The following is a 23,983-nucleotide window of genomic DNA, read 5'->3' as shown; positions in this document are numbered from 1 at the left end:
GACTCTACCTTGCTGCTTTTGCATGGTGGTGAAATCCTCAAAGGTGAGTGTGCGCACAGGGGGTCTCCAGAATGCATAAGTCTCCATAATGGCTTCCAGGCCAGTTCTGCAGAGAGAAAAGCCAAGAGAGGAGGTTGTAAATACTGCCAAGAAACACATTGACTTTTTTAAAGATCCTGTGGTGGTTTGTCTAACAAGTGGTATATATGTAGGCACTGACAGACATCACCACCGTCTAGAAGAGCACAAGGTACCGATGACACCGATATGCATAAGGAAGAAGAAATGAATGCAGTTCAGATTATTTGCCAGAAAGTCACAACTATGATGAAATTTAACTCTAAGCCTTGTTCCAAGAAGGTTCCGGACTGCATGAAAAAAAAAAAAAACTATTAATTGTTAAAGGTCAGAGTCACTAATATCATGAATGAAATTGAGCCAAGAGTAGCACTGACTGCTTCTCAAGCTCAGTACAATATCATTATTACCACAGCACATAGACACGGCTTGCAACAGAGTCAACTCCAGCAACGGGTATGAGGAGTCCATGAAACTGTGAAATTGCTGTGGCTTTACAGTTGTCTTAAATCAACAGAAATAAAATAAAAGAAGAGGTGAGCAAGCAAATATGCCTGAGTTTCTGTTGAGACAAAAAATACCCACCTGAAGGTAAAGAAAAGGGCTTGGCCCAGAAATTACACCTCAGGCAAAAAGGCCAACACATTTCCGTAAATATTTATCTGTATTTTATAATCTGATAATCAAGCTGGCCTTTGAGGGTCACATACCTGAGACTGTCAGACCTCAGAAAACATCCAGTATTTTACAAATACACTAAAGCTTCTGTTTCATCCATACGGGAGATTCTATTAATTAAAATATGTACATACTGCCTGATTTACCCTTGAATAAGTTCTCTCTCTAGCATATGTATGAGGTACTAAGGGATATCATTTCAACATAACTCTCCAAGTTATCTCAGAGGTCATATTCTTGTGGATATTCCATATCCTCAAAACAGAGCATTAGTTGGGGGCTTTGTTTAAAGCTTTGAACACAGCCTCTGATTATTGACTTTTCTTTAAAACTAACTGCTTCACTTGCCTTCACTAACTGGAGGGAGTGGAAGTAAAGGGCCTATGGAGACTGTAGGACAAGGAGGGCAGAGAAGAGTGGGTGTCATTGTCCCTTCATTGCCAATTTACTAAAAGGTAACATGGTGTCCCATCCTGCAAAAGATAGCGTTCCCTCTTGAGATGAAACTTATGCTGCCTGTCCTTCTCCCTAGACAATACATTTCCAAAGTTCTCTTCAGTCCTGCAGACCAAGAATAAAGTGAGAAGTTTTATTTCAAGTGAGAACAAATATTCTTTCCTATGAACAACTATAAGAACCCCTGAGGTTCTTCTCAGATGAGCTACTGATACACTGATTGGCTCTTTGTGTTGGAAAATTTCCTCTCTTAACAGACTTTACTTGCACAGTTAACTTTCTAAAGTCTTCCCTGGAATCTTGGAGGCTTTAAATACACCAATGTTGGCAAATCAAACTCTGTATTTTTAGAAGAGGTTGAGAAGAGAGGGTGTTGCATGGTGTTTATTAGCTGTTAATCTGTTAAAAGTAGGAATAGAAGACATGTCCACATAGTCAACTACATTAATGCCGAATACAGTACATGCAACTATTTGTAGAGAGAAAGTGTCCAGGCAATTAGGGAGTTCAGAATAATAAGGGGATAGGCAGATAAAGCAATGCTGAGCTTTGAAGAATATAAGAAAGAGATAGGCCAGACATGGATCTCACTGCCTTGTTTTGGAATGTTGGCTGCCCACCAGAACATCTTAGGATTCCCTTTAATGGTATGGGAGGCTCACTGCAAATGGCAAGGGCTTTGTTGTTCACCTCCTATTCCATTCTTCCCAGGAACATGTACCAACGAGGGACAAAATATTAACTCAAGGACAAAGAACAGTCCCTTCTCATTTCACAATAAGGTGGCAAAAGACTGAAGTAACAGTTACACACTGATACATTGCCCATATTCTGTTTATTCAAGAAGTAGAAAAAACTTTGAACTTGTTTTCATAACAGGCAAAAAAGACTGCGGCAAAGGTATTAATAATTTTTTAAAGATTTTATTTATTTATTTGACAGAGAGAGAGAGCACAAGCAGGGGGAGCTATAGGCAGAAGGAGAGGAAGAAGCAGGTTCCTTGCTAAGCAGGCTTGATCCTGGGACCCTGGGATCATGACCTGAGCCAAATGCAGATGCTTAACCAACTGAGCCACTCAGACACCCTAAGTATAATTTTATTTAAGCTGTCAATTCTGTGTAGGATAGTAACCACTTACCCATATGTCCAAATCTAAAATCCAACAGAAAGACTGAGTTATATATACTGAGTTGGGTATCAGCTACTTCTACCTACTTCTACCTCTAACCTTGGATGGCTACCCAGCCTCTGTTGGGGTATTTCCCAAAGAAAACATTCAGTTTTCTAACAGATGTTAGAAAGTTCTTTCTGACCTTGGGCTGAAATCTCTGATGAAACTTTTACCCTCTGTTTCCATTAGCAATGAGTAAATGGTGACAGTGACACACACTTTCCACATCCTCACCAGGAAGACTTTCCTTAACTGCTAAGAATGTAAATATAGGGGTGCCTGGGTGGCTCAGTTAATTAAGAACCTGCCTTCAGCTCAGATCATGATCCTAGGGTCCTGCAATCAAGCCCTGCATCAGGTTCCCTGCTCATTGGGAAGCCTGTTTCTCCCTCTTCCTCTGCCTACCACTCCCCTTACTTGTGCTCTCTCTCTCTCTCCATCAAATAAATAAAACCTTTGAAAAAAAAAAAAAGAATGCAATTTACCAGATACCACATGTGGACACAGCTACGGTCCAGTGATCTGTCACAACATTCATTTTGGTGGTGGAGTTATGGAGGAGGGGTCCCAACTATTGAAAAATAACGACTAAGACCACATGTTTCTCACCACACTTTGCTGTGGATCTACCTCTCTTGGATATCCCAGACACTTCCTGAACCTACTTATATATTCAAAGTATATATCTTTTTAGAAAAATTAATCCTATTTGTTTACTATCTGCCACATCTTATTTGTCCTCAAACTCCAGTAGGCTTCATTGGATAGATCTAATTGTTAGAAAGTACTAGTCCTAGATATCAGGATTTGGTGACATGCCATGGTAAGATAAGTATTAGATAATCCACCTCTTTCCACCACCAGCATGTCTACTTTGGATCCCTTGTTCCTCAATGTCCCAGTGCTTAGGATGATGCCTGTTGCATGGTAAGATCTCAATTTGCATGCATTGAATTTATAAATAAAGGAGTAAGTTTTCACCCTATGTTTTATTAGTGTGCCATGATTTCATGAATTTTAGCCAGCCTAAAATTTAGAAAAGTAACCTAATGTAAAATCAAGATTCTGAAGACAAAAGGAATCCTTTAGTTCTGGAGACTTGGGAATTGTTTCTATAGCTGCTGGTGCCTTTCTTGACTCAGGTCTCAGAGGAGTTTCAGTTTCCCTTTGGTTTCATCTTTTCTGGTCACAGAATTTCTGACCTGTAGCAGTCTGAGTCCCTTTTCCTGGGCCAGTCATTTCTACCCTCATCTTCTCTTATAGGAGTCTTTGCCAACTACCTATTAACATCTTTGGCCAATTGGACATCTACTCAAAGCCTATCGTGAGCAATATATTGCTTACTTATTCATCATCATCCAACCCTAGTTTTGGAAAATTTTATCTTAAGGGTTTTTTTTTAAGATTTTATTTATTTATTCATGAGAGACACAGAGAGAGAGGCAGAGACATAGGCAGAGGGAGAAGCAGGCTCCCTGCAAGGAGCCCGATGTGGGACTCGATCCCAGGACTCCAGGATCATACCCCAAGCTGAAGGCAGACACCCAACCACTGAGCCACACAGGCATCCCTATCTTAAGGTTTTTAAAGTGAATTCGTTGTCTAACAGATAAAAGAGCAGTCTTAGGTAACCTCACGTCGTTAACATGTTCCACATGGTGGGCCTCTCAGGTCTGTTACACACCAGAGACCTGATGTCTGAGGTTTACAACCAGAAATGATCATATTGACAAGTGCCTCCCTCTTGCTTACTTTTCCCTGTTTTCTCCAATGACAGCTGAGGCCATATCCAATCCCTCTATGTTCAACAGTCCTTTGGCTGGAATCACCTCTCTGATTTCCAGGCCTCTTCCCTTTAGACTTTTCAGTCTGCTCAGTGGCCAAACCAACAGAATGTGCTGAAGATGAGGAAGAAAAGGAAGGAAAGGAAGCAAGCCAAGGATCTCTTTTGCAAATTGATGATGCCTCAAGATCAACTGATATGGAAAAACAGCCAGACTGTAAAGAACTTTTTCTTCTGAACTTTCTCATAAAAAAAAAAAAAAGTGGGACTACCACCTTTGAAGTTCAGCAAATATGTGATAACAACTATGATTACATTCATGAACCTATTAGGTAGCACACTGCTGCATACTTTCTGTGATTTATTTGTGTTGAGATAGAGGGTTGCTTTTTATGTTTCTTCCATTTATTTTCTCTGTAGTTCTGACTTTTAACCCTTCCCCAGACTATTGGCTGGTGATTCTGGCAACAAAGGGAACACACTCAAGGGGTTGATAAGGTCATTGGTCATCTGTCAACAGAAGACAGTCAAGCGCTACAGAAATGGGGTTTTGAAATCATAAAGAAGTTTTCCAACCAGTAAATATGCTCAGTTCAGGAGATATAGAGACAAACAAGGACATAGGGTCTTTACCCTAATTTAAGAGTGTCTTGTTCAACAAAAAGAGAACGGCATGTAAAAGACTAATTTCTGAACAGTGAGATGAATGTTACATTGAAGATACATAGAAGAGGCCAATGGAGCAAGAAGTACTTCATACACCTGGAAAATTCAAGGAACACTCCTTAAAAAAACCAGTCATTTCAGCTGAATATTAAAGGATTCTCGGCAGTTTTCCACACAAACAAGAGACAGAAAGAACTTTCCCAGGAGAGTTCACAGTATGTACAAAGCCTTGGAGGTATGGAAGAGAAGGAATGTTCTGGAAACTGAAAACGGTTGAGTGTGGCTGGAGCTCCAGTTGCAAGATGAGATGATGGGGTGGATACCAGGGATACTCACTCCATGTAAAGGGCTTGGATTTTATCCCAGGGGCGGTACTGCACCTCTGATCTTCTTTCCTTTCTCCTCCCGTTCCAGCATTTGAAAAGACACAGAACTAGAATATACTGTTCTTTCAGATCTAATTACTGTATCTCAACTTTCTAATCCTCTTCCTTAGACTGTCCTTTACCCACTGAGGTGAGGTCAAACCTTCCACACATCCTTCTCCTTCCCTGGATCTGGAGTTGGCTCCTAAAGATTTGTTGTCCAGGAATATTCTAAAAGACCTCTCAACAGAGGTCTGTAGATTGGCAGGGGAAAAAAAGCCATCAATCAAAACTTGCTGAGTCAAAATCACCCGTTGCCCAGTGATCCCCAACTTGAGACCCCTGTCCCCAACATGGAGTCTGAACAGGCAGCTATGGCAGTCCCTCAGGAGTTTTCATTGCCTCAAGAAGTGTGATAAAAATCCCTGATGACACAACACAACCCTAACTAAAAATGAAGTTTTTTTAGTGACTGGAATGGTCTGACTTTAACTCAGTAACACAAAACTGCACATGGGGCAGAATGGTTAAGAAGAGAAAAAGCTGGGACCCCTGGGTGGCTCAGCGGTTGAGCATTGGCCTTTGGTTCAGGGCGTGATCCCAGGGTCCTGGGGTCGAGTTCCACATTGGGGTCCCCGCAGGGAGCCTGCTTCTCCCTCTGCCTATGTCCCTGACTCTGTGTGTGTGTGTGTGTGTGTGTGTGTGTGTGTGTGTGTCTCATGAATAAATAAATAAAATCTAAGAAGAAGAAGAAGAAGAAGAAGAAGAAGAAGAAGAAGAAGAAGGAGGAGGAGGAGGAGGAGGAGGAGGAGGAGGAGGAGGAGGAGGAGAAGAAGAAGAAAGAAAGAAGGAGAAGGAGAAAGAAGAAGGAAGAAGAAGGAAGAAGGAAGAAGAAGGAAGGAGAAGGAAGAAGAAGAGGAGCAGCTCTGGAGCTGGCCTGCCTGGATTCACGTGGCAACCCTGCTGCTTATTGGTGCCATCTCAGCTGGGTCATATCACCTTCTCATGCCTAAGGCTCCTGACCTATAAAACGGAGATAACAGTACTCCCTCCTAATTGTTACTTAACAAATGCAGATAGATTGATTAAAGACAAAATATATCAAAGCAAGGGAAAAAAAAAGAATGAAAGCTTGTGGACCACTGGTCTACAAAGAAACACCACCACCGTCTGCTCAGGTTGTGACTTGTAACCAGAGAAAACATTCTCACTTCACTGGTATTCCAACCTGTGTCAGCCCTCTGGCTCTGGACTGAACATGGAAGGACCTGCATGTTACCTAATCCCATTTCTCATTCTCTCTTCAAAGAACCAAAAACGTGTCCCTCAAGCCTCTGTAGGCTTCATTATCTTGCAGATATTTCAGACTCCAATATGTTAGCCATTAAAAAGACGTCACTCTGTTAGATGACACCATCCCTGGGCAAGAGCCATAGATAATAAAACAACTGCCAACTTTCCCTGGCAAACCCACATGGCCAAGAGGACAATGGTGGAAAAGGTTCATGACAGGAGGGAGAACAAATAACAAGGCAGAGAAAAATGTCAAATACTGGCTGGAAGACAAGCTAGGGGACATGATAAACAGCCAGGGTGTGGAAGAAGAGGGGGAATCTGGCAGGAGGCTGCCACCAGGGCCTAGTACGGAGCCAGCTACCTTGAACTGTAGATGCAACAGTTCCTGAGAGGGAGCCCAGCACTGATGACTTACTTTCGATCTGCTAAAATGGCACCCGTGCCAGGTATAACAAAAGAGTCTGTAAAATCCACAGGGGCTAGTAAGATTGCCAGGAATGAGCAGGATGAGATTGGCTGGAAAAATACAGTCAATGGATCCAGGGAGGACAAACAAATACAGAAATTGAAAGTGAGGGAGATCCTTGGAAGTCGTGCTGGTTGAAAGAAGGCAAGTGGTCAGTTTACTGCCTCTCCACTTGCTACATGAGCCCTTCAGGAGCAACAGGGACTGGGACAAGGACACGGGCAGCCCTGTCTGCTCGCTAGCAAGTTATGCCTCACAGAGTTGAGGGACAACACCCTCTGGATGCTGCCACAGGCTGGATTTGAAAATTCTGAAAGCTAGTACCTCATTCTACTCAGTTTTACCATCTATAAAATGAGAAACACTCTAACAATACCAATCAGGTCAGAGATAAAAAGAGACTGCAGATACTGTGTGAAATGATTATTACTATTTTTACTGTATTCCTAGGATCTGAATACCTAGAAATAAATATGCAAGGTTGAACTGTATGAAATTACCGGTATTTTACCTCTCTGGCCCACAAATATAATAACTTCATAGGTTCAGCTTAATAGGTTGGTAAAAGTGTGGACGAGAGTTGAGACACTTGGTTAAAACAGAGAACCCTTCTGACAGACTTTAAGTGAGACCCATCCTGCACACTTCTTTCCCAACTCACAAAGAAAAATGGCTTCTTTCAGATCTAGGCACAGATGACCTGGGCCTGGGGCTGGTGTCTAGCTGACTCTTCCTTTTCTTTCCTTCTCATTTCCATTAACTGGAGGCACTCCAATTTCATACTGGGTTTTGAGAGAAGGAGCTGGGCCTTGACAGGGCTTCCTGTCTGTGCCCGAGGAGATGGGTCTTCACTCTAGGAACGTGGCCTTGAGGCAACAGCTGTTTAAGAGGGGGTCAACAGGAAAATCCTTTACTCCCAAATATTTTTCTCCCCATCCATGGAGATTCCTTCCTTTGGGTTAAGGATTAGCCTCATTAAGCATCCTCCTCCAGCAAGCAAATATATCTATTCCCATAATGCAGTTAATGGCTCCATTTTTAGATCACTCTCCCCTGACACATTATGTAAAGGGATGCTGGGTACCAAGCAGGACTGGCAGCCACATTCCCAGAAGACAGCAGTGCTGGGTGAGAATTAGCTCAGGCTCACACTGCCTCATACACCTCATCCTGCAGGCCCTCTTGCTTTTTCAGGGAGGGGCAACCTATCAAAGCTAGTTACCCATATGAACCAACCACCACACGATACAGGGCCTGTCACCAGTTCTTTTCTGTCACTTCCTAAATTGTGAAATTTGAGTGTCATAGTTAAGCCTCCAAGGGTGGCCTCCCTAGAGAAAAAGATACCCTTTTAAAAAGCTGCACCAGTTCCCTGCACTGCAGAAGGCCCACCCAACCTGGGACCTATTGTGGCACCAACAGCGATGGCTCCTGGGGCACCATGCTGGCTAGGAGTATGCAGAGGAACCCATGTCACATGGGACAGTCCCCCCTGCAGTTGCCTTAGATGCAATGAAACCCAGAGTCGTATATTCCATGGCACTTTTTAAAACAAGTTCATAGAACCTTTACTCTCCAGACAGATCATAATTTTAATCCTCTCCTTTTTATGTACATGTTTGCTTTGGAGGAAGTCCCTGGGAATTATATAAAATTTCCTAAGCTTACTTGGGCTTTCTGTAAAATCTTGGCAGCCATTCTCAGCAGAGACAAGGCTCTCACATCGGATGTGGACTGGGGACTCACAGAGTCCTTTTTTCCTTCTGCTCCTCCTGCTATGCCTTTAAGCTACAAGGTCTTTGCAGTTGTGATGCTCCCTCTAGCTGAGCACAGTGGGTTCACCAGGTATGTGGACAGAGGTGCCTCCCAAGGCTGCTTATTGATCATGGGACTCAATGTAAACACTCTTGCTTCTCTTCAGTCCATGACTTTTGTCTTCTCTTTGGAATGTGCTGCCCGCTGGGGTGGGCCCCCATAAAGATGTAATTTTACCTCTCTGCTCACCACTGAGCAACTTTTCTCTCTCTTTTAAAGATTTCATTTATTTATTTGGGAGAGGAAGAGCACAGAGGGAGGAGCAGAATCCCCACTGAGCAGGGAGACCGATGTGGGGCTCAATCCCCACATCGTGATCCTGAGATCACGATCTGAGCCAAAGGCAGATGCTTCACCAACTGAGCCACCCAGGTGCCCCTGAGCAACCTTGCTCAACTAAACCTCATTCTGCTTGGCTCAGCCTCTGGGACCCCTTCTTTCCTGATGCTCATGGACTCTGAAACTTGCTGGCTATCTTCCTCTTCTCCAGCTAGCATAAATGTGTCCCCACTGTAAAGAGACAGCTCTGATGGCCTGAAGGGTGTGCATGTTTAATATGGGAATAGGCTAAATCCATGTCTTTTTTTTAAGATTTTATTTATTTATTCATGAGAGACACAGAGAGAGAGAGAGAGAGAGAGAGAGAGAGAGAGAGACGGGCAGAGACACAGGCAGAGACACAGGCAGAGACACAGGCAGAGGGAGAAGCGGGCTCCATGCAGGGAGCCTGACATGGGACTCGATCCCAGGTCTCCAGGATCACACCTTGGGCTGCAGGCGGCGCTAAACCGCTGCGCTACAGGGGCTGCCCCGCTAAATCCGTGTCTACAGTATCAGTCCACACCAGGTTTGAATCAATATTGTCCTTTATCTTCGAACTAAGCCTATTTATAGATTCACTCTTTCTTCCCTTCTTAGTTGGTATCTAAAACTAGCTCCCTGCTGTTGCTACACCTGATTCACTATTGGTTGGGGTAAGGTTTTCTCTCTCCAGAGGTCCTGGTTTTTAATTTCTTTGCCACTCATCAACTCTGTTTGCTATTTTGCAACTAAGTGAATAATTATTTTACTCTGTGTACCTGGCACTGTAGGAAAGAATCTAAAACTAGAATCCTGAAAAAGGTACAGTCCCAGTCTTCAAGGAACTTACATTCTAGCATTAGGCAGAGCCCAAGAACACAGACCAAGGGACACCAATTCATCACGCTGAGGGGAATCTGTTTTCCCTAGGAATAAGAGGTGCTACTGCCTCCTCCTGGAAGGAGAAATCTTCCAGAGGTAACGCTGGATATTATGCTCTGAGTCTAGGCCTGATTGAAAGCAAACATGCATGGATCCCCTCCAACCTACCCAAAACCAGATCTGGGCCACATAATTTCTGAGAAATCTAGGAACAATTTAGAAGTAAACACAACTGCTCTTCCACTGCAGAGACAATGCCTGGAAGCAAGATCTGTCAGTGTCTCCATCCAAAAGAACCAGCTGTCTGCTACTCTTCCTCTCAACACGAACATACACACACACTCATGCACACACACTCTTCTGAGGGAGATTCCTAAGGAGGGGACACAATTACATGGGAAGACAAAGTAATAGCTTGGTAAGTACAGTCTGAAGAGTGGTGACATTTTCACACTGAAGCCTGTGAATGGCACTTCCCAAAGAAGCAGGGAGGATTGTGACAAGCTCTGGTGATGGTGACACCACAGGACTGACACTGTGGAGTCACTGGGACTTCTGCTGGGGTTCTGAAAGGCCCAGAGAATGTCACCTCTTGTCCCCATTTGAACTAAGAATAAAATCTGACAAAGACCTAGGACCCCGAAGCAGCGGAGACTGAAATACCAGCTTTATAATTCATAAAGGTGTCTGGATACTATGGCAGAGGTGTAGGGGCTGAACAAGTGGGCCAGAACTCTCCTGAAACAAGCCAGCACCCCAGAACGGCAGGCCTCCTCTGCTGTACTGGCCACAGAATGGCAAGAGCCCAGGATTTTTGCTGTCTGCAGGAAACAGGTCCTCCGGAGTTCCCTCTCCCAGACTCAGTAAGCAGACGAGTCGCTCTGGTGCCCAGTGAGGGGACAGAGAAAACAAGAAGACTAGAAGCCAGGAGTGTTCTCCATGGATATCTCTTTACCCAAAAATGTGAGGAATGGAAATCAGTATCCTCATCCCGCCCCACCCCCACCCCTGGGGTTCTTTTCTCTGCTCAGGACACTGCTGTCTGGCCAGCTGCACTCAGAGGGTACCACAGCGAGAGGCTAGCAGGGCAGGAGGGACTCAGGAGAGGCACTGGAAGGGAGCACAGCTGCTGCTGTGTCCTTTCCATCTTCCCTCCACGCCCCTCCCTTCCTGAGCCTTGGGATGGTGCACTGGGATAGACTGAGATCAACAAACCTAAACATGTTTTGGTTTGAGGTTTGGCAAATTCCGTAACTCCAAAGTATTCCACAAATGTTTTGTGTTCTGCAAAACCAAAAAACATTGGCCAAGCACTTTCCCCCCTCCTAATTTTTAAACCCATGTGTTTTTAAAGGAAATGCAATCCGTATGTTTTGGGTACGTTTATATGCAACTCATCAAACCATGCTTGTCTGTATGAGTCATTTGATGTCTAAAACTCATGGGGAAGATCATAGATTCATAAAAATTCTGTTAGCACCAGAGGGGCAATAAGTGAGGCACTGGTTGGAAGGTGAGGAACTAGATTCTGGTGTTGGCACAGAACAACCAGATCCCAGAAGATGTACAAATAATCCCTTCTATCCTCACTCATCCATCACTCTTTCCCATCTGCAAAATGACCTTAATAATTCTTGCCCTCATCAGATCCTACAGGCAGCTAGTGAAATTTCAAGACTGATTATCAGGTAATTCTGAGCTTTTTAAAGAGAAAATACAAGGGCACTTGTACCTGCCATGGGTCTATATTAATCTAGCTTCTTAGAGTGCTGGAAGAGAAAAAGGTTTCTGTATTTAATTATTTATCTTTGCCCTATCATGAGACAGGGGATTTCAGGGTCATTATGTCACAGTTTCAACTGCTAGGGAAGATCAGCCTGACTTCCTGCCCTCTGCTAGGGAACCCCTTGTTTATAGAGGGTATAGCAGGCAGATGACAAAGCCATGGGGAAGTCTACAGAGATAGGTGGAGAATATACAGGTTGTTTTATTTGGAAAAGTGAAGGTTCTGAGTACTTGAGTAGTATCTCTAAGTAAATGATGGGTTTTTAGAGGAAGAGTTCTAGTCTCCATACCTGTTGAAGATAAGTCAAGTTTAAACTTTTAACATGGTAGAGCTCAAAGTTCACAGGCTTCGAGGTCAGGTAGACCTGGGAGTTATTCTGTGCTCCAGCTTTGCTATATGATACTAGGGAAGTTGCTTAGGCTCTCTGAGCCTTGGTTTCTTCATTTGTAAAATATGGGTCATTTTAAAGATTAGAAAAAAATAGACTAAATAAAAGGTCTAGAACAGTGTAAATGTTCAATCACAGATAATTTCTATCATTACTAACGTTACTTAAAGTAGCCTACAGCTTTTAATGGGGCATCATAATGAAAAATCACCACAATACCAGAAAAATAAATAAATAAGGCATTGCAATGGGCTAGTGAGGATCCATACCTCTGCTTTCCTAGAGTCCTTACAAAGAAGAGTAGCCCACCAGGCAGGACAAACAAATAACTGTCTGTCCTGAGCAGGAAGACATTCACCAGCCCCAAAGCAGACCCAAGACAAATGTCAAGGTTCCTTCTAGCTCAGTGAGGGGACAGGAGGACCCCAGGACTTGAACCAAGTTGTCACCACAACTTCCCAACCAGAGTCAAATGCTTCAAGATACATGCACTTATTCTCAAGATTAAAGTGTGGCTCCAGTTCTCAGAGCATAGCTCCAAAACTGGTCAATACACTCTATCTTTTTCAATTTTCTGTTCTGGGTCATGCCTCTGAAAAACAAGGACTCCAACGGAAGAAAAAAGCAAAGAAAATAATCAAAACAATCTTTGGAGTGCCAAGAAGAAAATAAATACTCAATGTCACTGAGGAGACAGAAGCAAAGAAAGAGAAAATAGTTGAATAACTAAAGTCACTAGGGTTGACCCTAACTGTGTCTGGGACAGAAATTCTTAACTTTTGGACATGGAACTTTTCAAAAACCTGTTGAAAACTATAGACCTTTCCCCAGAAAAATGCACACCTGCTCATGCACACACATTTTTCCTTATAATTTCAGGGAACTCACAAAACCCCTGGAATCCACCCATGGACTCCAAGCTAATGGATTTTAAATACCCTAGAGGCTTCTTTATCAAAGGCCATCTTCTACTGAGCACACCATTACTACTAGCAAGGTCCTTGATAAGCCTAGAATGCAAAAAAAAAAGAAAAAGAAAAAGAAAAAGAAAAAGGAAAGAAAGAAAGAAAGAAAGAAAGAAAGAAAGAAAGAAAGAAAGAAAGAAAGCCTAAAATGCAGAGCCCTGAAAAGAAAGCGACAGGAAACAGTTCAAAGGCAAGTCCTGAACACGGAATATAAATAACTGGCAGGAGAGAACTGTCTCAAATGGAAAGAATAAGTACGCATCCCTCACTGGCTGAATTTTGAAGACAAAGGTCTTCACTGAAGAGGGAAGCATTTGGCCTTGGAGTTCTCATGCCTGAGTTCTAGTGTGGCCACACAACTAACCAGTTGCTTGATCTAGGACACATTATTCAATTTTGTCATCTTCAAACTAGAAGTTTAGGTCAATTTTACTTTACTCAATAGATGTAACCTTAAGAAATTCTGAGGTAAATAAAATTTTATAGCAATCTAAGTGTATTTTAAATGAATCATAAGAGCTTCATAAAGAAGTGATTCCTTAGGGGATTAAGAGTACATTTATCTCGATGAGCACTGAGTGATATATAGAACTGCTGAATCACTATATTCAACACCTGAAACTAATATAACATTGTACACTAGTTATACTGGAATTTTAAAAATAAATAAACTAAAAAAAAAAAAAAGCAGTGCTTCCAGGGGTCCTGGGTGGTGCGTGCAATCACTTAAGTACCTGACCTTTGGTTTCAGCTCAGGTTATGCTCTCAGAGTCGTAAGATCAAGCCCTGCATTGGGCTCTGAGCTCAGCGAAGAGTCTGCTAAAGTTTCTCTCTCCTTCTCCCTCTCCCTCTGCCCCTCCCTGTCCTCACTTTCTCTCACCCTCTCAAATAGATAATCTTTTTTTAAAAAGTGCTTCCATACATCATTTTGTAAAGGAAATGGTCACTACAGAGAATTTTTAGCATAAATCTGGATTCAAATAGAATGTGCTATATAGTTCATGAAGTGATTCTAAATATGATACTACATAGTTTATTTGAAAACTCTTGCAGAAAAAAAAAAACAAAGGTAACTCCAGACAGTCTCTGTCATTCAGATGTAAAGAAATACCCCCAAAAGGAGAAAATGTCTGAACACTAACGTAAATAGTTAACTGCAAAGCCTACACACTTTACAACACACACGTGTCACATTTGTGGTTTCAGTATAGTTTATATAAAATGAAATTTTTTTGACTGACTAACCTTAGATAGATCTGTGCTCTCTGAGAATTTCAGTTCTCCCCTAGCTCTCTGGATAACAGATTCTGATTTTATATAGGAAGGGTGGGAAAGAAAGAATTTAGAGAGAAGCAGAATTAGTGAGAAAAATGCCACAGCCACTAAGATCATTTACAATAAGTGCAAATAGTCCTGCAAACATCAGCAGTTCCTAAGAGTTTCCCCATGTGACAATCTAATCCTAATGATGATGCTGAGGCATCAAGAAAGGTCATGTTCTATACACTGTCTTTACTAAGGCAGGCAACATATTTTGGGGACATTTCTTAGGAGAAAAATGGTTAATTTTTAAACAAAGTTTTTAGCTCTTAAAGGTAATAATTTTCTGATAATTTTTATTTGTTCACACTTCCTTGTTTCCTGATAATACAAAATAAATGAGATACCACTGTAGTAGGTGCTGCTGCCACCTATAGTACTCATCAGAAAAAGTAGCAATCTTTCAATGATCATAAATCACCAGAAAATGTGGTTTAAGTGCCTGGATTACCTAACATGATGCAAGGAGAAAACCACTATGAGGGATCCAATCTGGTGATGTACAGTGTGTTAACAAAAATTGGAAAACTCAACCTTTGGAGGATTGGTGTTTTGATTCCCAGATCAGCTTGCCATCTCTCTTTGCCTGAGTCAGCACAGAGGCACAGTGTGCCAGTGTTCCCAGAAAAGCAGGAGTCAAAAGCCACCAAAGGGGTGGGAATAATGTCACACAGCAGAGAAATGTTGGTGAATCTATTTCCCGATTATTCTTACCTGTTTCTTCCAGAATCTCTGAATCCTTTAGCAAAGGGGTTTCGATCAATTTTTAATCTGGTGATCTAGAAACAAACAAAGAGCATAAATTGTGTTTACATTAACTGATTTCTTTTTTGGTAACTCCTAGAAAGTTAGCAAAAAAAATCACGCTGTAAGTAACAGCTGTTGTTTTTATTTAGTTTCCTTTAAGTCTGAGATTTAAATGTAAGTTGATATAGGACTTGGGCCTGGCACACAGATGTCTGACCCACCTGACCCACTTCTCCTTAAAAACCAAGGTCTTCCCAGTATGTGACTGTAAACTCTCCTCTGCTCACCTTTCTTGCCCCCAGAAAAGGTGATAAATCACTTGCCTAGACAAAGGCATGGAAATAGAAAACTGGGCAATGGTCAAGTCCTTGGTAAATGACATATAGGAAGCACTTGAAAAGCACTTGTTGAGTGAATGAATGAGTGAACGAGTGAGTGAATAATGAACAAATGGATTCAGTCAGTCCAATCCAATGGCATCAGGCCACCAGACAACCCACTTCAGCCTGAGAGAAACATATAATTGACTGCCCTTCCCATTTCACTTTATTTGTCCTTTCTCTGCCCCTAGAGATCGTTCATTTAATGACCAAAAATGGTCTTGTAAAAGACACAAAAAGTAGCTACACTTTTATCAAGCTCGCACCCCAAGAAAAATCTATAAACAAGGGACTCAATGGGGCAGGCTACACCAGTCTCCAAGGCTCACAAGCAAATCAGAAGGCACAAACAACTGTGTGAGCCAGGTGGGATGAGTCCTCAGGGGTCATTCTGCTTCAACATCCGCTCAGCACATAAGCCCCTCTCTACCACATCTCATCATTGTCCCCCTCAAACTCGGCGAGGGTCCTACCCATCACCCTCATGCCCCCAGAATAAAACAAGCCTGACCAACAAATTCCACATGTGCTCTTATGTTTCCCCTTTCAGCCTTGGTCATGGGAGGCATTTTTGATATTTTTGTGTCTAAACCAGCTGTTAATGATTCACTATCTTCAAGCAACAGAGGCGTCAGGGTTGGGGTGAGGGAGTATAGGAAAGGAGGCAAAGCACTTCAATGGAAGGGAATTGTAGAAAGAAGGGAATCTCATTACTGAAGACCACCTTTCCATTTCTGATCATTGCAGAACTTATCATGTCAGGGCAGCTAAAGTTATTTCTTATGTTGCAGATCTTTCTGAGTGCCTCTCCCATCTCACTGTGTCAGAGTGGAATTGCCCAAAGCCACAATCTTTAAAGGTCTTTAAAATGCAATGTGAGATTCTGACCAACAGACTTTGACTTGAAAGTACCAAAGTTGTTTTTTTTTCCCCCTAAAAACATTCCTTGCCTCGAGAATGGTACACTAATAATGTAGCACTAATAATGTAGCAAGAGCAATTTTACATCTATTTTATAGACCAGAGCAGGAGCCTTCAGGCCTTGGCTTTCTAAAGTCTAGTGTCTGCCCTGTGAATATTGTATTGAGTTTAAAGACTGTCACTGCTTTTCTGTTTCTGACTTAAAATTCTTTCTTTTTTCCTCCATAATCCACAGCAATAAACTGCACACCATATTTTCTTTTCAAGTTGGGGTTATAATATTTTATTTTCTCTTTCAAGTTGACTTATCCTGTCCAGCTCATTTACGATAGGGTTTTCTGATATATGATTGTGCTGCCATGTTTTGGGGGCCTCCACAGACCCCTGTAAATAAAATGACATTCTATTTCATGGATCTGGGAGAAAAGATTGCAAATCTGCTTCCCACAGCTCAGTCTATCTCTGGCCAAGAACTCTGTGTGAAGACTTAATAGAAAAGTGCCACCAAATGTTAGGAAAAACAGCACCTCTATACTTGTTTCAAAGCTTTTAATGGAGATTTAGAGAGCTTCATGTAGTGTGGTTGCATACTCATTATTTATTTATTATCAAGTACCTTTATGTGCAAAGCAAGGTGACAGGAGGCACAGGTGACAGTGATATATAGTCCATATATGGCTGTGTATTGTCTGGTTCCCCCCACCCCAGAAGCTTATAATATAGAAGAAAAAAGTAAACATATACACTAACACAAAACAGAAAGTGGTAAGGTTTGCAAGGAAGGCAAAGTGCCATGAGAGCTTAAGGGGAAGTAGTGATGAGTCCCAAGTTGAAGGGCTCTGAGGTTTCACCTTAGAGATAGCACATGACCCAGGCCTTGAAGGATGTGCAGGACTTTAATGAAAAATGAAAAAAGGGGAGAAAGGAACAGTGAAGCATGTCATAAGACATGTCCTACGTAAGCCAGAGCATTGAAGTAGAGAAGCATGAAGGAATGAAGTGCGCCAGAGAAGCACTAGAGTCCAATCTGGCCAGAGTGCAGGGTCAGCGGAACAGAGCCAGAGAGGTTGCCCCAAGGCCATATCCCAGAAAGCTTTCACTGCCCTGCTTAGTCATTTATAAAGCCTAGAGGCAGAAGATAGCAATTCAAACAATGTAAACCAAACTACCACCCCAGTTGATGCTCGCGCTGACAACTTTGCCTATGTCTACCAATACCAAGGGTAACAAGGACAATAATTTGGAGGAATAAACCAATATATTTTCAACCTTGATAATCCATAGAATCATGATTCCCATATCAAGAGCTAGCCTGGGGGGATCCCTGGGTGGCTCAGCGGTTTAGTGCCTGCCTTTGGCCCAAGGCGTGATCCTGGAGCTCCGGGATTGAGTCCTGCGTTGGGCTCCCAGCATGGAGCCTGCTTCTCCTTCTGCCTGTGTCTCTGCCCCTCTCTCTCTCTTTCTGTGTCTATCATGAATAAATAAATAAAATCTTAAAAAAAAAAAAAGAGCTAGCCTGGTAGCCTCAGATCTTACAAGAGTATGTCATATAGCATAGAAAAGGATGCAAATGACAGTGGTCACAAAGGACAGCAGGTCACAAAGCTTGCTGTCCTCTGGAAGATAAGGATGTAACATAAGGTGAATGCTTATCAAATGGGACAAGAAGTAAAAAAAGCTTCCCCTTCCACCCCAGCTGGAGTATGAAAAAAAAAAAAGAGGAAACAGATGAAAGAGAAGCAAGCAGGTAGATTTACATGTGCCTTAGCTCCCCACTCAAACAAAGATCGAGGGGTGCAGGTGGTGAGCTTCAGAGGAAGACTGGCAGGGCAACCTCCGCACACACACAGGGCTGGCTGCATCAAAGTAAAAATGCTGCCTGGTCTGAAGAATCAGGAAGAGGACCAGGTTAGCATCTCCAGGCCTCCTACCACCCTTCTGTGGTAGGTCAGGGACTTAGAAGTCCTCACATCCCATGACAGGGAAGCCAGGGTGACCTTAACACAGAAGTGCTACAGCCCAGGCAGGAGCCCAACAGAGGACCTAGATGAGCACTGAGGTGAGGCTGAGCCATCCAGGGAGGCCCAGGAGGCCCAGGTGAGGCAAAGACACAAAAGTACAAGCTCAGCCATCCTCTATCAGTAGAGCATGTCCACACAAGGAACCCAAGGCCCAGACCAGACATGACGGTCTCCAGCAAGGGCCAGTGAGGCCCACAGCAGAGGGACCCACAAGAAACCACATGAGGACTCATAACCCCCACTACCTCTGCCCTATGCACACACGACACATCTAGAGGCCATCTGGATCTGGAGTAGTGTAGGAGGCTCATTTGAATAGTTCATTTTCATCCCTACTCCACAGTTGTGTGTATCAATTAGACCCAAATATGGCTGTCAGCTTCCATCTCCCCACTTTTGACCAGAACACAATCATCTTTTCACTCAACTACTCTATATAACCTTTGGACTAATCTCTCTTCTTCCACTTTTGTCCCTGTCTGGTCTCTTCTCTACACAACAACCAAAGTGATCTTTGTTAACACATATATGGACCACATCATTCTCATCAGTGACTATCACTCTACTCAAAACTCAACCCAAACTCCCTGGCTGGCCTTGCAGAGCCAGCATGGCCCCAGCCTACCTCTCCACCCCCACCCATGCTCCTCTACACCTGGCTCACAGTCTCCCACCAAACTCAGATGCTCTCAGGCTACAGTGTGTCAAACTCTTTCCCTGTTCAGGCCGCTCACACTCACTTTACCCCTGAACAAAAATGTTCTTTTCTGCACTCTTCACATAGCTGATGCCTCATCCTAAGTCTCAGTCTAAATGTTACCTCCTGAGAGAGATCTTTCTTGATCATCCCTCCAAAATAGGATGCTTTCAGGTAAGAACCATGTCTATTTCCTATACCATTTTACTAAGAGCCTAACATGACATGCTACCTGTGCTCAATGAATATTTGTTCAGTGAGTGAATGAGTGGTGAGTGCATGAATGAATAATGTGGGAAACAGGGATCACCAGCCCCAAAGCCATAACATGCCTTGGAAAATACAGACCAGACAACTCCCTTGACCCTATCTGCTTTCACTGCAGCATTATATAGACAGAAGTCTCAAGTGTCCTACTAAGCAGAACAAGGTCTATTCGTAACTGCCCATGCAGCTAAAGTTATTCTACAAGTGGTCATGTTCAAACTTACTCCAAGGATAATGAGGAGACATGGAAAGTACAGAGGTTGGGGGAGCATTTTTCTTCACTGATTTGATTTCCATAACCTTACAGTTTTTTTGTCGGGTTTTTTGCATTTTTGTTATTTTTTTTATTTTTTTATTCGAATTCAATTCACCAACATATAGCATTACACCCAATGCTCATCCCACCAAGTGCCCCCCCTCATTGTCCATCACCCAGTCACCCCAACCCCCCACCCACTTCCCCTTCTACTACCCCTTGCTCATTTCCCAGAGTTAGGCATCTCTCATGTTTTGTCACCCTCACACTGATATTTTCACTCATTTTCTCTCCTTTCCCTTTATTCTCTTTCACTAATTTTTATATTCCCCAAATGAATGAGACCATATAATGTTTGTCCTTTTCCAATTGACTTAATTCACATACTGATTTGTATAGTCTGCATCATAGAAGACCATAGCACATGAAGAGGTGGTTGCTGGCTTGCCACCTTTGGTTTTAATCATTTTCACTGACTTTTTGCCTAGTAACATGCAGGCAGTTAATAAATGAGGTATACGTCACAGTGCACAGTGTAGACATAAATAGCACAACCTACAAAGAAAATGAAACTTCAATATCCTGAGTATGATTTTACAATACTGAGGCTGAAAATGCCTCCCCTTATTAACACTCTCTTAGTTATTCTTTTTTTTTACCATATTTCTTTGAAAGGTGTTCATCAAGGAAGAAAAAGAAACTTAGCCCATATAAAAAATAAAAAAATAGAAAACCTCTGTGCTGATTTGATTGGAAAGTTAGAGCACAACTGGCTCAATAGTTTAGGATATAATGAGTGGCTCATAACTCCTATTGGATTTGCTTACACAAACCTGGCTGTGGTTTCAGACTTCCTATCTGGTTCATGTAGCCAATTCTCATCAAGAAATAAGACTGTGTTACCTGAGGAGAACAGGGCTGTGTCTTTTTGAAATCTAGTTTCCTGTTTGGAAAAAAAAAAAAATCAAGGCTCAGCAGCCTTTTCCCCTTAGAAAAGACAAAGACTCTGCAATGGAAATTTCCTGCTAATTCCATGAGGACAGGCTGGCGTCAGCTTCTTCCAAGAAAAAGCATTCGGTGTAGAGTCACCTTTATTCCCACCTCTACTACTTCATTCTCCACGATGAGATTCTGGGCATGGCATACCTTTCCTCTCTGCCTTAGGCCTGCCAAGTTGGCACTCCAAGAGCAAATAATAGTAATAATAACTTCAGTATGCTAGCAGCCCTGGGAGTCTATGGGTCAGTCAGCAAGGGTGGGAGGAAGGAATGGGAAGGGGGGAAAGAAAAGCATAAAATATTTCATGAAAATAGAAACTCTTTCTTCACATTTCACTATTACTTATGTCCAAAGAAGCAGAACCACAGATATGTAAGGAGACTGGTAGTGGAGGTATGCTGGCTAATTATTCATGCAGTCATTTTCCAAGCACATATTCTGTGCTATGCACCATGGGACAGACACAAATGCCTTAGAGTTACACAGATGGAAGTGTCCTTCCTCTTAATTAGTGGTTTCTGGGCTTCAGGGCGATTCTAATTCCCTCCCTCCAACATCTGAGGGATCAACATTGATATTCCAGTTACTTATTCTATCAAACAAAAAGAGTTACATCTACCTACCATCTCTTGCCATCACCATTTCATAAAATAAATGACATTTTAGTATCAAAAAAGTAAAACGGACAAAATAAAATACAGTCTATTTAAATGAATGTTTAGGTATAAAACGCCCACATATTATCTGTATTTTTTTTCATTTCTCAGTGGACTATAAAATTTTTCTCCATAAATTGGTAGCTGAGAGGTAAACCATTGATTTATAAATGAGGATTCTGAGGTGGAGTGATTTGTCAGATGCAGTACATTCTATCAGCTGCAGAGGTGGATCTAAACCCTGAGTTTCCTAACTCCCAACCTGGTGTTTTCTACCATGTCAAACTGGGTTTTGTAGAGGCACAATGTTTTGTTCTCAAAAAGCTCAAAATACTGAGAGGAAGACTGGGCAGGCACATAGCTTAGAATGGACAGGGTCACGAGAGAAGTAGAGTTTGATGAGGGAAAGCTCATTCACAGCTGAAAAGGTAAGGAATGTGGTAGAGGAAAATGTAAGGAAGGTTGGTGTTTGTACTGAACTTGAAGAATGGAAGGAAGCTAGATGAATAAAGATGAACAGAAAATTCATTCCTGGGATCCCTGGGTGGCGCAGCGGTTTAGCGCTTGCCTTTGGCCCAGGGCACGATCCTGGAGGCCTGGGATCGAATCCCACATCAGGCTCCCGGTGCATGGAGCCTGCTTCTTCCTCTGCCTATGTCTCTGCCTCTCTCTCTCTCTCTCTCTCTCTGTGTGACCATCATAAATAATAAATTAAAAAAATTTTTGAAAATTCATTCCTGAAAAGACAACAGCACACGCAAAAGCAAAGCAGCTACAAAGTGCCAATAACAGTAAAACTCTCACTAGATTGCTGAACTTTTGTGGGCACGTGATGTAGATTAGCGGGGAAATGAGCCTAGAAATGTAGCTGGTAGCTAGCTACAGAGGACCTTAATAGAAATACTTGGGGGGATCCCTGGGTGGCTCAGCAGTTTAGTGCCGCCTTCGGTCCAGGGCGTGATCCTGGAGTCCTGAGATCGAGTTCTGCATCAGGCTCCCTGCATGAAGCCTGCTTCTCCCTCTGCCTGTGTCTCTGCCTCTCTCTCAATCTCCCTCTCTCTCTCTCTCTCTCTCTCTGTGTGTGTGTGTGTGTGTCTCATGAATAAATAAATAAAATCTTTAAATAAAAATAGAAAGACTTGGGATCTTGGACTATACTTACTTTAGCACTGAGGAGTTGACAATTTTTGACAGGGAAAGGATGCAGTTGGAGCTACGCTTTAGGAAGACCCATCCCAAAAAAATAAAATAAAATAAAAAAGGAAGACCCATCCCTCAGTGACTATATGTGATGGCTCATAAGACCATAAGACTCAGTTGGAAGCTGTCATAACAGCCCAAGGTGGAGAGAGGGCAGGTCCAGAACAAGGGCAAAAGCAATAAGATTAGAAAGAAAAAAATATTCCATCAGTAGAAGCAATACAGTCTGGTGGCACATTGGATGTGTGGAGAGTCAGGTGTCCAGCCAGCCTGGGTGTCATGATAAAAGCGAACAGGAGACATAGGCTTTAACAATGGAGAGGACCAGTGGGAGTGACAAATGAATAGAATATCTTGGAATATTTTGCTTACCAGCAACAAAACACCAAGTTCCCACCATTCCAAATGTGAACTTGCTACAACTCTATTGGTCTAGACTGGTATGGGGGTTAAAAAAGAGTTGACACACACGGACATTCAGATAATTTCCAACACTTGTGTGTGTTGGCTGCCCCTGCTTGAGAACAATAAATTGTTTTCCACCCTCACTCATTAAAAAGAATAAAGAAAAAAAAAGAGGAAGAAATTATTATTTCAGAGCTAACAGAGAACTTAGAAAACACAGGCTAACTGCTCATTTTCTTGAAGAAGAACTCAAAGCCCAGAAAGAAAATACTTTGCTCAGAATGACACAGGTAGCTAGTGGGACATTTAGGATGAAAACTCAGGTCTCCAGTGTGGAGGTTTCTCAAAGAGTTAAAAATAGATCTGCCCTATGACCCAGCAATTGCACTGCTGGGGATTTACCTCAAAGATACAGATGCAGTGAAACGCCAGGACACCTGCACGCCGATGTCTATAGCAGCAGTGTCCACAATAGCCAAACTGTGGAAGGAGCCTTGGTGTCCATCAAAAGATTAATGGATAAAGAAGATGTGGTCTATGTATACAATGGAATATTACTCAGCCATTAGAAACGACAAATACCCACCATTTGCTTCGACGTGGATGGAACTGGAGGGTATTATGTGGAGTGAAATAAGTCACTTGGAGGACAAACATTATATGGTCTCATTCATTTGGGGAATATAAAAAATAGTGAAAGGGAATAAAGGGGAAAGGATAAAAAATGAGCAGAAAATATCAGAAAGGGAGACAAAACATGAGAGACTCCTAACACTGGGAAACGAACTAGGGGTGGTAGAAAGGGAGGTGGGCAGGGGGTGGGGGTGACTGGGTGATGGGCACTGAGGGGGGCGCTTAATGGGATGAGCACTGGGTGCTATTCTATATGTTGGCAAATTGAACACCAATAAAAAATAAATTTATAAAAAAAAAAAAAGAAAAGAAAACTCAGGTCTCCAAAGGGCTAGCCTACTGCTGTCTGTGGAAAGTACACTGCCTTTCCTTAGGAAGACTGGAT

At 42.5% G+C, this 23,983-nt stretch overlaps 1 protein-coding gene across 3 annotated transcripts in view; it reads right to left on the bottom strand.

Annotated features, from left to right (window-relative positions):
* Positions 1–23,983, bottom strand: part of TBX15 (T-box transcription factor 15) — a 109,311-nt gene that overhangs the window by 15,710 nt on the left and 69,618 nt on the right. For all 3 annotated transcript variants that reach the window (XM_025994655.2, XM_072766776.1, XM_072766777.1), the window contains 2 exons: positions 15,131–15,195; positions 9–106 (listed from right to left, as the gene is read on the bottom strand). In XM_025994655.2, coding sequence (XP_025850440.1) covers positions 9–106; positions 15,131–15,195 — 163 coding nt within the window. The remainder of the gene's footprint in view (positions 1–8; positions 107–15,130; positions 15,196–23,983) is intronic.

This window comes from Vulpes vulpes, chromosome 8 (genome assembly GCF_048418805.1).
Source record: "Vulpes vulpes isolate BD-2025 chromosome 8, VulVul3, whole genome shotgun sequence".
Lineage (NCBI taxonomy): Eukaryota > Metazoa > Chordata > Mammalia > Carnivora > Canidae > Vulpes > Vulpes vulpes.
This window is presented reverse-complemented; position numbering and strand designations above follow the sequence as displayed.